The following is a 15,951-nucleotide window of genomic DNA, read 5'->3' on the forward strand; positions in this document are numbered from 1 at the left end:
TGAAGAATGGCAAAACTTGGGGTAGAACTATCATTGATTCGACAGTGAAAAAGAAAGAGAGAGAGAGAGAGAGAGAGAGAGAGAGAGAGAGAGAGAGAGAGAAGCTTTTGATCCTGAATTGAAATAAATCGAACGAAGTTTGATTTACAGATTAAAGTCTAAATACCTCAGATTTGTGAATACTTTCACTGGTTAAACTAAAATCGGCGACATTGTTGAATAGAGTCTTAATTGAATTACATTCAAAGGAACCCAGAGTAGATTCGTTGCGCAATCAGTCTTTGGAACATTCAAAGAGCACCTTAACAAATCTAGAAACTAAATTTGAATTTCTTGCCTTTTGTAATCTCTTCCAACGTTATATAGTTGCTTTTAGACGGACAGAGTTCTTAAACGAAAACCATATGTTTTAGGTACAATTTATGAAGAAATTTGAATCATAGGATTTTGATTTTTTTTTTTATATCAAGTTGTGTATTTTTTTGGAGAAGAGATGAGATGTAGAGTCGATATCAAATATTATGCGAGACTTATTATTTACCTCTCGCAGTCTTGTCAAAGTAGGCTGGAGAAAACATGCGAAGCAAGAAATGAGAGAACTAAAACGTTCAGTTGACTGCGGACAGCGAACAGAATCAGTGCTATCAGAAGAACGTCCTACTGATTGGCATAGTTTTGAAGAACTACCAAAAGGCGGTTGATTGTCCATACTTGGAAGGACTCTACAATACGAAATATGTACATCATTTTCCTTTCGTTTAGCATACCATCCGGCATAAGTTCCGGGTGCAAAGCTCGATAATTAAACGGACCTTGAATCAACCTGATGGCTGGGAGCTCAGAAAACCGGAGTTATATCGTTTCTCCTGAATTTTTGGATACATGATCTCAATGTATTCTTTTTGATGTTGCATGATCTGGTAACCCTAAGCTAGTTGTCGAGTGTGCAGCGTAAGTAAAAATCGTTGAAACATAATGAGCTAACTAAATATTTGCGAAACACAGTTCCACTTTCCAATATTTTCCTTCCGGCAAAGGAAAAATTATGCGGCGACGTACGGCAGTCCCAGTGTACGATTGAGTTCCACAGATTGCCGACTTTACTCTCGAAGAAGATGACCTGAGCAAAATAGACAAGCAGCAGGATAAACCCTTTCGGCAGTAGTTTGCAAAACATCCTATCAATATCAATCCTATCTAGCAATCTAGGGATAATACAAATATGGACCTTTTAGGAGCAAAAAGGTCCTAGATTTATTGCGATAAATTAATTAGAAATTGAACAGTCAGTTGCTTGAACAAATTTGAAACCGCCACAGTCTCCTTCGAAATTTCCAAAAAACCCGAAGGGAGAAATAAATAAAGTTGTAAATGAAGTATTTTATGAAAACTTCTAAAAATTTGTCAAATATCAAAATGTTGAATGTTTTCGATAAAAAATTACTTGAAATATAGGTTTTGTGCAATGATGTAGTATGCAATTTTGTTTGCATACAAGCTTTTCTGCAATTTATTCCAATTCATTAGTTTTTGCATTATTTTTCAATATCGAGGGATAATCGTGACTGTGGAATTTCAAACGGAAACAAAAATATGTATGTTTCTGATAGGTGTTATTTGGATACAAAATACTTTTTTTCTCGTTTGGCGAGGACGTTCCTCAAAGTACGTCCTCTCGCTGGCACTGTCTGTTCGTGAATGACAAAATACTTATAAGTTAATAAAAAAAATTAAATCTTTGCTCAGAACTTCTGAAAAAAATCTTTAATTTCCTTAAGTTATTAGCTGAACAGTCCTTCTTGCCGTTGACAAAGTTGGTTTAGAATACTGGAAATTTTGAATTTCCAAACTTGAGAACTCCCAACCACCAAATCGAAGTGAACATTTTAAGGAATATTTTTTGTTGAAAATTCTTATTGTAGGAAGATTTTCCCAACACAAGTGTTAGCGGAAACCTGCTTTTTGGGGAACATTTTTATTCCTTCTTAATTTGTAGAATTTCTCCCATGTATGTTGTTCGCTTAATAGAGATTTTGAACAATGCCTCGGTGGCCGTGTGGTGAGCGTCATTCGATGATAACAGCAGGTTCATTGTAGGTCTGGGTTCAATTTCCATATCTGCAGTGTTTTTTTTTTTTTTTAATTTGAGGGTTTCGATTTTCATTGCGGTACCAGATTTTTTGAGATAAACTGCTTAACTTACAGCTGTGCTCTTATAGGAGAGCTCAAAAAAGTTATAAAACAAAAATTGGTGAGAAAATTTATAAGTTTGGATATATTCGAGGCTCAGTAAAGACTCCAGTTATCCTTACTATTTTCAGTAGCATTGAGTATTCTTCACTTAGCCACTTGAGAAACTATAAACTAAACAAAAATAACTTAACTATTAACAAAACAAAACGAAATATATTTCGATCTTGAACAGTTTAGAACAATCCCCAGCCCTTCTTCTCGTGATGATGTTCCTTAACCTTGATGGTCACGGGAACGTGCTTCTCGACGTAAACTGGCTTCTGGATGTAGACTGGGACGGGTTTCTCGACATGAACTGCGTACGGTTTCGGCACTTCAACGTACTCCTTGTGAACAACTGGCACTTTGACCTCAACTGGGTATGGAACTGGACGATCAACGTGGTATGGAACCTTCTTTTCGACGACATAAGGGATTTTCTTCTCAACGATCACCGGAACCTTCTTTTCGACCTCAACTGGGTAGGGAACCTTCACTGGAACGGCCACATGCTTCTCGACCTCAACTGGGTATGGCACTGGTACATTCTTGGTGATCGTTGTCACCTTCTTGACCTCCTTGTGACCCAGATGATCGAAGTGATGATGATTATATTTGTCCGATTCCAGACCATGATGGTTTTCGTACGATCCCAACTCCCACAGGTCACGTTTGTCCTTCTTGGCGGACTCGTCAACTGCGGCTGCTGATGCAATGGCCAGGGCCATGGACAACACTACGAACACCTGAAAAAATATTAAATATTTTATTTTTATATTCGTTTTGTTTAACTGATTTAAGTGAAGTCACCTTCATGATAGATTTAGTCACAATTGTTCAACTGAAAGATCGTCAACGAATGATATGATTCGAAAATTTAGGTTGCATTTTATATGATTTGAGGAAACATTGTTGAACTCGCATGTTTTCAATTTGTCGACAATTTTCTTCGCGGCCTACTGATCTGCTTCAGTGGTTTCAGTTTCGCTTTTGGCTTAGTTGTCATCATTATTTTTTTCCTTCTTCAGACTTGTTATGGAAAAAATGTACACAAACAACCTATGGCTCTGTATCCTACATTTAACGATGTTGGTTCGAAATTCTTCTTCCCGAAACGTGACATTATTACCGTAGCTATCAATAAAAGATGAAAAAATACTCTCGAATAGGGGATCAATTCGTAATCCACACCTGTTCAGCGAGGGAAGAAAAGACGCATCACCAAACGACCAAGACGTCTGGAAGTGGTAAATAAACTTGGCAGAGTTCTATCAGCAGCGTGTATCCCCAAAACGTTCCCGGGGATCAAATTGGCTTCAAGAGAACGAGGAGAAAAAACTCCTTCCGGAAGCATCAGTCCATTGGACGAGGCGATAAAATGTGCTTACCTTGACGACGACGCCGCCAACTAAGATGAGTCCGAAGACTGGAGAATAAAAATAAAACACACGTGTGTGTTTGCGCAAACATGCGAATATCATCCATCCCTTCCCACCACCTGGTGACAAAAGTTCATTTTCAAACTAGTAGGTACCTTTATCGAAAATGAAAAAGACGAGCCAGCACAGACAAACACAGCGCGCCGCATATTGAATGTTTATTGATTTTTTTTGTGTGCCCCGGAGGCAAGCAAGACGACGAGAATCGACGAAACGTCATCCGGAAGTCGTTCTCTGGATGTGATCCCGAAGGTGGCATCTTTGGCCAGTCAGTGGATGTTTGATGTTATTTTTGGCTCTCGAGAGGACCAAATATGATGTGGTGCGGCCTATGAGCTGATTATGTTCATATGCCAATAAACCAAACCTGGCGTTGAGGAAATTGTAAGTTTTTTTTTATCAAAACATGCATGTATAATTTTTTTTTTTGATTTTTCGATTTTAAGTTTTGCCTTTTCAACTTATAAATTTGGTACTTTTCTATTTTGGACAATGTTCATAAAAGAAATTAATGAAATCATAATAAGCAGTGAAGCACAACATTTTTCAAAAATGAAATACAAACGACTTCCTGCTTAAGCCAATAAGCAGCCGTGATCTTGAGCTCAGTCGATCCAGAAATAGCTTTTGATCAATAACCGAACAACCATTTAAAAGTGAACCGAAAATGGCAATTGTTATCCATTCGATTTCTAGCTCTTCTGACGCTGACAAGTAGAGATCCGTTGGTTTTCAATCATGAAGGTAAGTCAATCAATTGAGTTGAATTGAAACTTTTCGAAATTATCGTCCAATGTTTTTAGGTGTTAGTAGTGTTCTCCATGGCTTTGGCCATTGCATCAGCAGCCGCAGTTGACGAATCCGCCAAGAAGGACAAACGTGGCCTGTGGGAATTGGGAACGTTCGAAAACCATCATGGTCTGGAATCGGACAACTACAATCATCATCACTTCGATCATCTGGGTCACAAGGAAGTCAAGAAGGTGACAACGATCACCAAGAAAGTTCCAGTGCCATACCCAGTTGAGGTCGAGAAGCATGTGGCCGTTCCAGTGAAGGTTCCCTACCCGGTTGAGGTCGAGAAGAAGGTTCCGGTGATCGTTGAGAAGAAGATCCCTTATGTCGTCGAAAAGAAGGTTCCATACCACGTTGATCGTCCAGTCCCATACCCAGTTGAGGTCAAAGTGCCAGTTGTCCACAAGGAGTACGTCGAAGTGCCAAAACCGTACGCGGTTCATGTCGAAAAACCCGTCCCGGTCTACATCCAGAAGCCAGTTTACGTCGAGAAGCACGTTCCGGTGACCATCAAGGTTAAGGAACATCATCACGAGAAGAAGGGCTGGGGACTGTTCTAAACTGTTGAAGATCGAAATATATTTCATTTTGTTTTGTAAAAAGCACAAACCACACTTTTTTTATTTTCCAGAGAAATTTCATAACTGAAATCTTAAGAATGAAATTAATAATTGGATATAATTTTTCTACTTCTTTCAATGAACATTACCCATTCCATCAATCCTAGTATGCGCTGCTCAATTTGTCTCCCGCAAGAGTAATCTTCTGATCAAAACAAACCCCTTCAATCCGAGTTACCAATGCAAGTTCACGATTTTCAGAAAAGCATGAAAAAAACCATCATCCCACCCTTCAAAAGAGCAATCAATCCATCATAATTTGCCGGCTGCTTGCCAGCAATGGCATGCTTCGATTATGTCGAAACGAAAATTATGACACAATTTTAAATGTGTTTTCTTAACATTAACATACCGGCTCACGGACTCACCCTCGTTGGCTGTCGAACATCGCACAATAAACGTCAAGCAGAGCCAAAAAAAAAAGGATGAGTTTCCAAACAGGAAGGGAGGAAAAGTGAAAGATGAAAGTTCGTGTCATCTTTGAAATGGATTGGAAACGAGTTGTTGCAAAACTGAAGGAACGAGGAAACGAGAAATGGATGCCTGCCGGGATCAATCTCGTCGTCAATCGATACCCCATACCGGAAAATTGGATGCAATGCAAAGTGGCAGCTTTTGGCAAACGGGATTGAGGGAGTAAGCTGAGAAGAGTAGAGAGTTTATCAACTTTTTCGATTGTCTGGAAGCAACTCCCCTTTCAAACGCTGAAGAATTATGCTGCCGGAAATCGGAGAGGAGGTGGAAAAACGCAAAATGTCAATTCTTTACACAACTTTTTAGCTACTGCTCCTCGATAAAGACTGAAGTTTCTGAATGAGTATTTATATTCCACATTCGATAAAAAAAAATAAAAAAGTGCGAAATTCACTAAAAAGTGACAAATTTCAGATTATGAAAAAACAGACACGGCGTACAAAAAAAACATAAACACAAACAAACATTTTTGTAGCTATATTCGCATGCTGTTCACGCATAGTCACGTTCCACATGCATTTCAATTCTCTAGCGACGAAAACTACAACAATTGGGCGTTATTCGACAGCTTATTCGTACCTATCGGAAGAATGCAAAAGAGCGCAAAATTTTGCTCTCATAGCCTTCAAATCCTCGCTAGCGACAATATTTTCCAGTTCTCTCATTGGTCAATATTACTCGATTCCCATCTGTTTTTATCCATTTGAAAATTTACAAACATGCCGAACTTTCTATCAAATCAGATTGAAACTTCCTTAGATGACATTTTAAAAGACATACACCGTCTTAGCCGATTTAGGCTCACAGACTGAATAAACGTGGACAACTTAAGATTAACATTTAACACCAGTACCAAGATGGGAATCGAACCCATGCCTCAGGTGGTCCATGCGATTACCGTGTCACCACGCTATCCACTCGGCCACCGAGACGTACATTTTATACGATCTTTTTACTATGCAGATGGAATTGCAATTTTTAACATCATTGTAAACGACTTAAATTATCATTTCTGATACGAATATATCTGAACTTCATCAGCAAATAAATGAACTGAACAGAAATCGCAAACTGATAAGATGTCGGAAACAAGCTTGCGAACGCCCTTGAAGGTAGGATTTGGAAAAATTATGCTTTAGGGACAGTTTCCGAACAAGTTAAGCATGTTACTATCCAATCGAAAGCCTTTGAAAATCTAACAAGAGTTGTAGAGCATTTCTTTTTTTTATTTTAAGCTAGTGCTATATCGTTGAACTCTTTCATCTAGTTATTTCAGTACTTTGATAAGACCTGAAACCGGAATGGAATAAAGATTAAAGATTTAATTTATAAGTTTAGTCATCTGCTACAATGATACCATCATTTCAAACGCAAATCAGTGCATAGTTTTTCGCTTTGCAGTTTAATTAATTTTTTGGGTCGAATACAGACGTGTTTGCTCCTTGTTCGTGTGTTTTTGACGCGGAATGTGCTTGACGTTTTTCAGCGGTGTACCCGAGAAAATGGATCTGGATATTGGAAGTGAGGAGCTGATAATTTAATTGGTTTTGTGTGTGAATTGTGACATTCTTGAATTTCGAATTCCTTCGAATTAAATTATGAAGGCCATTCAAAGCATGATTGAACGAGTTCGTTTGCAGTTGAAGTGTTACGCAGCCTACTTAGATTTGGTGAGGAAATTCCAATTATTTTCTATCGCTGTCCCCTTTGTTTTTCCGTTGACATCTAAATTTATTTATTTCACTTTTTTCTACGAGTGCAAGGGAGAAAAAGTGTAGGAATTTATCTGAATTATGGTTGGGAAGAGTTCCATTAGTCCTTATCGCTGGAAGCACCTCTTTTTCTTGGGGAGATCTGTGTTTCGAGTGGTTTCTTTTATTCCTATTGGGACTATTCTCAAGTAACAATTTTAGCTTTATTATGGTCAGCAAAATTTCGTTTGGACTATAGCATTAATCTTCATAAAAAGCTAAAGCGCATTCTATAACATCACCTGGACTCTAATAAAGCCAAAATTAGGCCCTACCCTAGAAACTTCATCATGACATATCATTGTTGGTCATCAATGTTGGTCACCAAAGCTTTTAAAAGGCTGATATTAAACATGTCAGGAATTTTTGTTTTTTTCGATTCTGTGAGTTCTCGGAGTTTTATTTTTATTTTTTCCAGCAACCATAATGGTTGATGAATGATGATTGCATTATTGAGATATTTATGATCTGGTAAAATTAATAGCCAAAATACCAAATGTTTTAACCATATTATGAGCTTCTTTTGTACTGCCAGTCAAGATTTTAGGTAAAATCTGTATGAAATGGTATCTTAAAATAAATGTGCCTCGTCAAATCTGTGATGGAATTGATGGAAAATGGGCCTGAAAAAATATTTTTCAATGCTTGCATTGTGAATCCATCAAAATGGCGTCATTTTGTGCCCTTCGATTTTGCAACCAACATGGCGTTAGTCAATTCGATTTGACGTTTCTCTCGTAAGCCAACCAATTACACGCTTAGGATAAGTTCCTCATTTCTGAGTTGTTAATCCTTAGTACAGTAAATGAGGACAGACATTTTAAATAAAAACGGATTGGTTGTTAATCACCCATGGAATAAATAATGAGTTGAAGTCAAATTTCGTTGTCTGACGCCATCTTGAAATCCAAGATGGCGGCTTCCGCTGATCTTTCAAATGTTGTAAATGACTTAAAATCGCATTAAACCCCATCAATATTGGTATTGGGTGAAAGGGCTAAACGAGTAGAAGTTGAATTTCGCTATCAGACGCCATCTTGAAATCCAAGATGGCGGCATCCGCTTAACTTTTAATGCTGTTAATGACAAAAAGTCGCATTCAACAACCACTATATGGGTATGGGTTAAAGGGCTAAACTAGAAGAAGCCGATTTTTTTCTTTTCGACGCCATCTTGAAATCCAAGATGGCGTCTTCCGCTGAACTTTGAAATGCTGTTAAACACTGAAAATCGCATGAAACTCCCACAATATAGGCATTGTGTGAAAGGACCAAACGAGTTAAAGACGAAGTTTTCTATCAAACGACATCTTGAAATCCAAGATGACGGCTTCCACTGAGCTTTAAAATTCATCAAATGACTAAAAATTGATTTACAATATTGATATTCGTTGAAAGGGATAAACTAGAAGAACCAGACCCTGATTGTTTTTGGCAACCCGCTCGAACATTTTGTGTTGTCAAAATCGAACGATTTTTTTTCCCAACTTTTTTTTTACTTAGTACTACATTTTTTATCATATTTTGGATGCATTTAGCACTTTTCGTGTTTTGTCGATAGTTTTTGTTTTTTGCCATATTTGCTATTTATGTTATTGCTGATCATGCTAATATGTCTTAATTGTATTGGTCCTATTAAAGCGAAAACTATAAGGTTATGTTGTTTCTGTTATTTGTTTGATTTGGGGACATGTGCCAAAATCGGATGTTTCCAAAATCGAATGCTGCCAAAAACGATCGGGGTCTGTATTGTGGTTGCTTTGTGCGATTTTGGGTCACTTAACTACAGCATTTCAGAGTAAAGCGAAAAGAGAAAATCGACTACTACTCGTTTAGCCCTTTTACCCAATACCATTATTATTGGGGTTTCATACGATTATAAGTCATATACAACATTTTAAAGTTCAGCGGAAACCGCCATCTTGAATTTGGATGGCATCAAATAACGAACTTCGACTTTTACTGGTTCATCTTTTTCAACTAATACCCATATTGTAAGGGTTTGTGGCGATTTCAGTCATTAACAGTATTTTCAAGTTGAGTGGTAGCCGCCATCTTGGAATTTAAGATGGTGACGGACAAGGAAGTTCGACTTCTACTCGTTTATTACTTTCACCTAATAACAATATTAGTAAGGTTTCATGATATTTTCAGTTATTTACAACTTTGAAAATAGAAGCGGAAGCCGCCATCTTGTATTAATGATGGCGTCAAGCAAAAAATTTTGTTCCTCCTATTTGAACCCTTTCACTCAATACTCATATTGTAGAGTTATTCATACCACTTCCGGTAATTCGAAGTTTTCATAGATTTTTATAATTTTTTATTATTTTAACTCAAAATCAACACACAGAACTTATCAAAAATGTGTAAAAGTGGAAATTCCAATTCAAATATGTGCTATCTAATCTAAGCGTGTCCTGTTTTGACATCTTGATCGAGAACTAAGTTTTATGGCGGTTTAATAATCAGGCACTGAGTGCTATTATAGAACATGCTAAAGAAAGCTTGGAGCAAACTTTTAAGTTTGTGTTTTATTATAGTTTAAACGTAGCATTCCTAACTTTTTCTAAATAACTAAAACAGTATGTTTAATGGAAGATTTATGAGCGTTTTCAAAACTATCTGAAAACAGATGGTCGATTCAAGAATATAAGCATTTTGCATTACCATAATAAAACCATCATAAAACGAGCTGCACAAAAAAAAGCCATAATAAAACCATAATATAACATCGAAATGCTAGTTAGCTTGATCTGTGTTACTTGGGTTGGTAATGGTGAGTACTGAGTTGGAGGCCTCTAGGTCGTACGCGTTGAATGTAATTAATGAAATGTAGGTATTTTCTTTATTCAATATATTATTTTCAAGAGTGCGAGGCGGATGGCAATAACACTTTTCTCAGGTTGCATAAGTTTCCCGTGCTTTGAAGAGCGAAATATGAGATTCCACTGGTTTTATTTCTTGCCCTGGGTCAATTAATGATGGTCAATGTTTTTTAATGTCATGGTGGGAAATCATCATAGTAAATTCAGAAAAAGTGGTTTGTTTCTATTTTTTTTATCACAGATATTTTAGTTTCTTTTAACTCTTCACGGATTAGAACTCTTCGCGTGATCAATTTTACCAGAATATTAAATAGCTTCATATGTCAGCCAGGCAATTTTGTCAAATACTATCAAAAGTGTAAATTTTTACATAATCTGCTGTTTTACATGGAATAGTTAAGTCTTCCAATTTTAAACAAATCGAATAAACGCTTCTATATCGGTGAGGACTGGGGTTCAACCAACAAATTTTGTCAAAGGCTTCAATAATTGAGGCCAAGTTCAGATAGGGACACATAATTGCTCTGAATTAGGTTTAAGCCTTATTAGTCTAATTCACTATTATTATTTTTTCTAATTTAAAGTGTGACTAATGTAAATAATCATAACTTGCCGCCGACTGTGGACTAGAGGATGGCATTGAAGTTTTCTAAGCCAGAGGTCATGAGATCGAGTCTCGGTCACGGCATACACAGCACTCTTTCTGTTGGCTGGAGGTGTTAGCATTAGTAAGATGTTAGGTGGATTATATTCTTGAAACATGTACGCTTTACTCTTAAGTAGATTTTAGTTCTCTTTAAAGAAACATTAAGTTTCACTGAGACCCTATATGTGTGATCGTTTTTTTAACTCTACTACAGTATATCTCACATTTACGCTCATACTTTATATCTATTTTGGATTCTATATTTATATGGCCCCCATAGAAGTTGTTAGGAGTTTCAATAGGAAACATAGAATTCAGGAGGTGTAGGAGCTTAGGTTTCAAATGGCCACATTACTTACCATAGTGATTTCCATGCCATACCTTTACTACCTTTACCCCCAAACATTCAGCGTGAGATAAGTGGAGGGTTATCGACTACACGGACTTGGCTGGCGTCGTTATTGGTTCATTTGAAAGTAAGAGATCCTCAAAATTGTACAGAAATGATGATGGGTGTGCCTAAATAGAATTAAGATTTTTTATTTCTAGCCTGCTTGCGAAAGCCGAAAGCCCTACTCTTCTATGATAATCTTTAAAGTACATTTTCTTTAGTACTATATTATTCAAGTCAAGGGTTATGAATAGAGGTTTACATTGATTCATAGGTTCTGACTGATTGAAAATAACATTTGAAATTGTATTTGTTTTTCACCATGCAGAAACAATCATAGGATATTGAAGCATAAAAACTTGTCCATTGATAGCAGTTAGATAAGGTAATTAAAAGAATCGACAAAAAAATGTTAAACTGCAAAATTCGGGAAAATATTAGATCAACCTATTGTTTTAACATTGTTTGGGGTACTTCTGATAACCAAAATGATTTAATACAGTTTCAGAAAACTTTACTTCCAGTTGCAGGCATGGTTTCCATCTGGTGAAGGATATAGAGTGCAAAATCGATAAAAACTTAATTTGAAAAACCCTGAGTTCTTTTAACAAAACGAGGTATATTTCGGAATTCAACAGTTTAGAACAATCCCCAGCCCTTCTTCTCGTGATGATGTTCCTTAACCTCCGGCACTTCGACGTATTCCTTGTGGACAACTGGGACTTTGACTTCGACTGGGTATGGAACTGGACGATCGACGTGGTATGGAACCTTCTTTTCGACGACATAAGGGATCTTCTTCTCAACGATCACCGGAACCTTCTTCTCGACCTCAACTGGATAAGGAACCTTCACTGGAACGGCCACATGCTTTTCAACCTCAACTGGGTATGGCACTGGAACTTTCTTGGTGATCGTTGTCACCTTCTTGACTTCCTTGTGACCCAGATGATCAAAGTGCTGATGATTGTAGTTGTCCGAATCCAGACCGTGATGGTTTTCATACGATCCCAACTCCCACAGGCCACGTTTGTCTTTCTTGGCGGACTCGTCAACTGCGGCCGCTGATACAATGGCCAGAGCCATGGATAACACTACGAACACCTTGAAGAAAAAAAAGGTTGATAATATTGGATTTATTTAAAAAAAAAAATTGATTGCAGTGTAACGATAATACCTTCATGTTTGGAAATCTATTGATCTCAACCTTATGATCACTGGAGAGTTTGAATTCGAATGATAGCTGATGGAAACTGTTGTTCACTTTAAAATGGTTCAACAGTTTTTCGCCACTGTTTTTTTTTGTGCGGAAACGAGTCTGTAAAAGCTCACGAATTGGTCTAAATAGGAAGCAGCGTTTTTGTCTCTTTGAGATGCTGCCTTGGGATGCATCAGTAGGCCTTGTTTCCAAACATTCAAAAACAACCTTGTGCTCGAAACGAAAAGCTGGAATCTAACAGTTTCGAAAAGATGTTCCCGGAATTGAAGATAAAAAAACTGTTTCTGTCGGATTTTCATGAAATAGGTTAAGAATTATCGAAATAAACTGAAATCAAATGAATTTTTGATTTACGTTTAATTTTTTATTTGTGTTCAACCAAACCATTTTCCAATTCAAAACATCTCATTTTCAACATGCTTTAAATAATTATATAGTTTTTTTTGGGTTACTCATAAAACGTGTTTGATTCAGTAAAATTTGCATTGTTGTGTTTATAGTTTTTCAGTTATCCTTGTGCAACAGTAGAATGTCTTCAGAATTCAATCAACGCTTAGATTAGTGGCTTCAAGATTTCAATCAGGCAGGATTTTACAACGTTGCATTTGCTGAAAATTATAAATCCACAATTTTATCAATTTACGTTACATACAACAAGTTTTGCTGCATCCAGTTAAAAGTCTGATGTTTGATTAACAGATTTTATATTTCTTGAGTGTCAAGTAACGTTATTTTGAATATACATTACAGAATCAATAGCCAAATACTGCACTCGCAACACTAGAAGGAATCATATTTCTCGATTTTAAAAACTACGCCTACTGCTCCATCCTCAAAGAAAAATCTTCTCAAGCCGGTTTCTTACGCCTTCTCGAGCCAATCAGTAGCCATAGTACATCATGCGTTCAATCAAACCAAAAATAGCTTTTGATCAATAACCGAACAACCATTTAAAAGTGAACCGAAAATGGCAATTGTTATCCATTCGATTTCTAGCTCTTCTGTCGCCGACAAGTACAGATCCGTAGGTTTTCAATCATGAAGGTAAGTCAATCAATTGAGTTGAAACTTTTTAAAATTATCGTCCAATGTTTTTTCAAGGTGTTCGTTGTGTTGTCCATGGCTTTGGCCATTGCATCAGCAGCCGCAGTTGACGAGTCCGCCAAGAAGGACAAACGTGGCCTGTGGGAGTTTGGATCGTACGAAAACCATCACAGTGTGGAATCGGACAACTACAATCATCATCACTTCGATCATTTGGGTCACAAGGAAGTCAAGAAGGTGACAACGATCACCAAGAAAGTCCCAGTGCCATACCCAGTGGAGGTCGAGAAGCATGTGGCCGTTCCAGTGAAGGTTCTCTACCCGGTCGAGGTCGAGAAGAAGGTCCCAGTGATCGTTGAGAAGAAGATTCCTTATGTCGTCGAAAAGAAGGTTCCATACCACGTCGATCGTCCAGTCCCATACCCAGTTGAGGTCAAAGTGCCAGTTGTCCACAAGGAGTACGTCGAAGTGCCGAAACCGTACGCAGTTCATGTCGAGAAACCCGTCCCGGTCTACATCCAGAAGCCAGTTTACGTCGAGAAGCACGTTCCGGTGACCATCAAGGTTAAGGAACATCATCACGAGAAGAAGGGCTGGGGACTGTTTTAAATTTTTTTTTTTAAACCAATTTACTTAAATATAGGTTCTACGTTTTGTAGATATTAGAATTCGTGCTTTTGACTTCAAATTTCCATGATTTTTTTCATGTGAAAGATCCACGAATACGAAATTGATAAACTGTTAATAAAACGTAGCTTTAAGAAACTGATAAGTTGAAAAATAACTTTAAAAACCACAAATTTTGGTGAAATTATTTCTCTGATGATTCTTCTGATAAGATTATTTCAGTTATCAGCGAATGTCGTTTGTCTTGAAAAATCTCCGTTATCCAACTGGAGAAGTGAAGTAGGCGTGTTTCGAAAAAGACGTGTTTTTCCCATCTGCCAAATGCAATTCTTTACCGGAAGATCGTTTCCAATTGCCTCACTTCAAGTCTTATGAGGTACTTTTCACAAGCGGGTCCATCTCTGCAGAACAACTGACCAGGGCTGTGAGTAATGTCTCACCTCTAGGCTCTTCTCTAAATGGTATTCTCGTCGACGATGCAGCTATCTTAAAAGCAACCGCCAAACTCAAAAACTCTACTTCTAAGGGCCCGGATGGAATACCAGCCACTTTTTTGAAACGGTTTATGCCGCATCTGCTAATACCTATCAGGCAAATATTTCAAGCATCGCTGGACGGCGCAATCTTCCCCGCTTTGTGGAAAGAAGCATATATGTTTCCTGTTTACAAAAAGGGAGATAAGAAGGATATTAACAACTACCGTGGTATCTCAGCTCTGTGTGCTATTGCAAAACTGTTTGAGCTGGTTGTGTTGGATCCCATTTTTTCATTCTGCAAGCACCACTTTTCAAACGATCAGCACGGTTTCATGCCTAAACGATCAACTACCACAAATTTACTGACGTTCACATCTTTTGTACAAGAAAGCTATGCCAGGAAGACCCAAACCGATGCTATTTATACAGATCTGTCTGCTGCATTTGATAAAGTAAACCACGAGATTGCTCTAGCAAAGCTAGGTCGCTTGGGCTTCTGTGGACCATTACTGGAGTGGTTTCGGAGTTACTTAACGGGACGAAAGTTGTCCGTTCATACTGGAGAATCCTTCTCGAGACAGTTTCTTGGCTCTTCCGGAGTGCCGCAAGGAAGCCATTTAGGACCAATAATTTTTGTCATCTATTTTAATGATGTTCTGTCGCTTCTCGATGGCCCAAAACTCGCTTATGCAGATGATTTGAAACTGTATCACACCATCAATGATAGAGACGACATCGATTTCCTGCAACGGCAATTCACCATTTTTGCTGACTGGTGCGACAACAACTGTCTACCGCTAAATCGCAGTAAATGCTCGATCATCACTTTTTCTCGCAAGCGACACCCTCTTTATGCTGAGTACATTCTCGGGGATGAAACAATTTCCCGGGTTGACCAAATCAATGATCTGGGTATTATTCTCGATCAACGGCTTGAGTTTAAGACTCACACGAACTACGTTGTAGACAAAGCCTCCAGAAATCTTGGTTTCTTGTTTCGCGTGGCTAAAGAATTTAAAGATGTGTACTGCTTAAAAAGCTTATATTGCAGCATAGTCCGTTCCGTTCTTGAGTATGCCTCAGCTGTCTGGTGCCCTTACTACCAGAATGGAGTTGAACGGATCGAGGCTGTCCAGCGGCGCTTCATGCGATATGCCCTTCGACACCTGAACTGGCAAGATCCTTTTCGTTTGCCCAGTTATGAGAATCGTTGCCGCCTGATAGACTTAGACACGCTTCAAGTCCGAAGAAACGCTACACGTGCTTTGGTCGTTGCGGATCTCCTTACATCGAGGATTGACTGTCCCTCGCTGCTGGAAGCTATTCCTCTCAACGTGCGACCGCGAGGATTGAGAAACCAGAATCTGCAACTCTATGTTCCCGTTCGGCTGAATAATTATGGGGCTAACA

The 15,951-nt window shown here is 38.1% G+C and overlaps 3 protein-coding genes across 3 annotated transcripts; 2 read left to right on the plus strand and 1 right to left on the minus strand.

Moving 5' to 3' along the window:
* Positions 1 to 2,426: 2,426 nt before the first annotated feature.
* On the minus strand, positions 2,427 to 3,150 carry LOC129749378 (titin-like). Its single transcript, XM_055744342.1, has 2 exons — positions 3,043 to 3,150; positions 2,427 to 2,978 (listed from the first exon to the last, which is right to left on the minus strand). Exons 1-2 carry the CDS (start codon positions 3,046 to 3,048, stop codon positions 2,427 to 2,429), a joined length of 558 nt encoding a protein of 185 aa, XP_055600317.1. The 5' UTR covers positions 3,049 to 3,150.
* A 1,232-nt stretch (positions 3,151 to 4,382) lies between these two features.
* On the plus strand, positions 4,383 to 5,026 carry LOC129749380 (uncharacterized). The gene is made up of 2 exons (XM_055744345.1): positions 4,383 to 4,415; positions 4,475 to 5,026. Exons 1-2 carry the CDS (start codon positions 4,410 to 4,412, stop codon positions 5,024 to 5,026), a joined length of 558 nt encoding a protein of 185 aa, XP_055600320.1. The 5' UTR covers positions 4,383 to 4,409.
* An 8,366-nt stretch (positions 5,027 to 13,392) lies between these two features.
* LOC129749379 (titin-like) lies at positions 13,393 to 14,047 on the plus strand. The gene is made up of 2 exons (XM_055744343.1): positions 13,393 to 13,438; positions 13,496 to 14,047. Exons 1-2 carry the CDS (start codon positions 13,433 to 13,435, stop codon positions 14,045 to 14,047), a joined length of 558 nt encoding a protein of 185 aa, XP_055600318.1. The 5' UTR covers positions 13,393 to 13,432.
* Positions 14,048 to 15,951: the final 1,904 nt, after the last annotated feature.

The sequence above is a fragment of the Uranotaenia lowii genome, chromosome 2 (assembly GCF_029784155.1).
Source record: "Uranotaenia lowii strain MFRU-FL chromosome 2, ASM2978415v1, whole genome shotgun sequence".
In the NCBI taxonomy this organism is placed as follows: Eukaryota; Metazoa; Arthropoda; class Insecta; order Diptera; family Culicidae; genus Uranotaenia; species Uranotaenia lowii.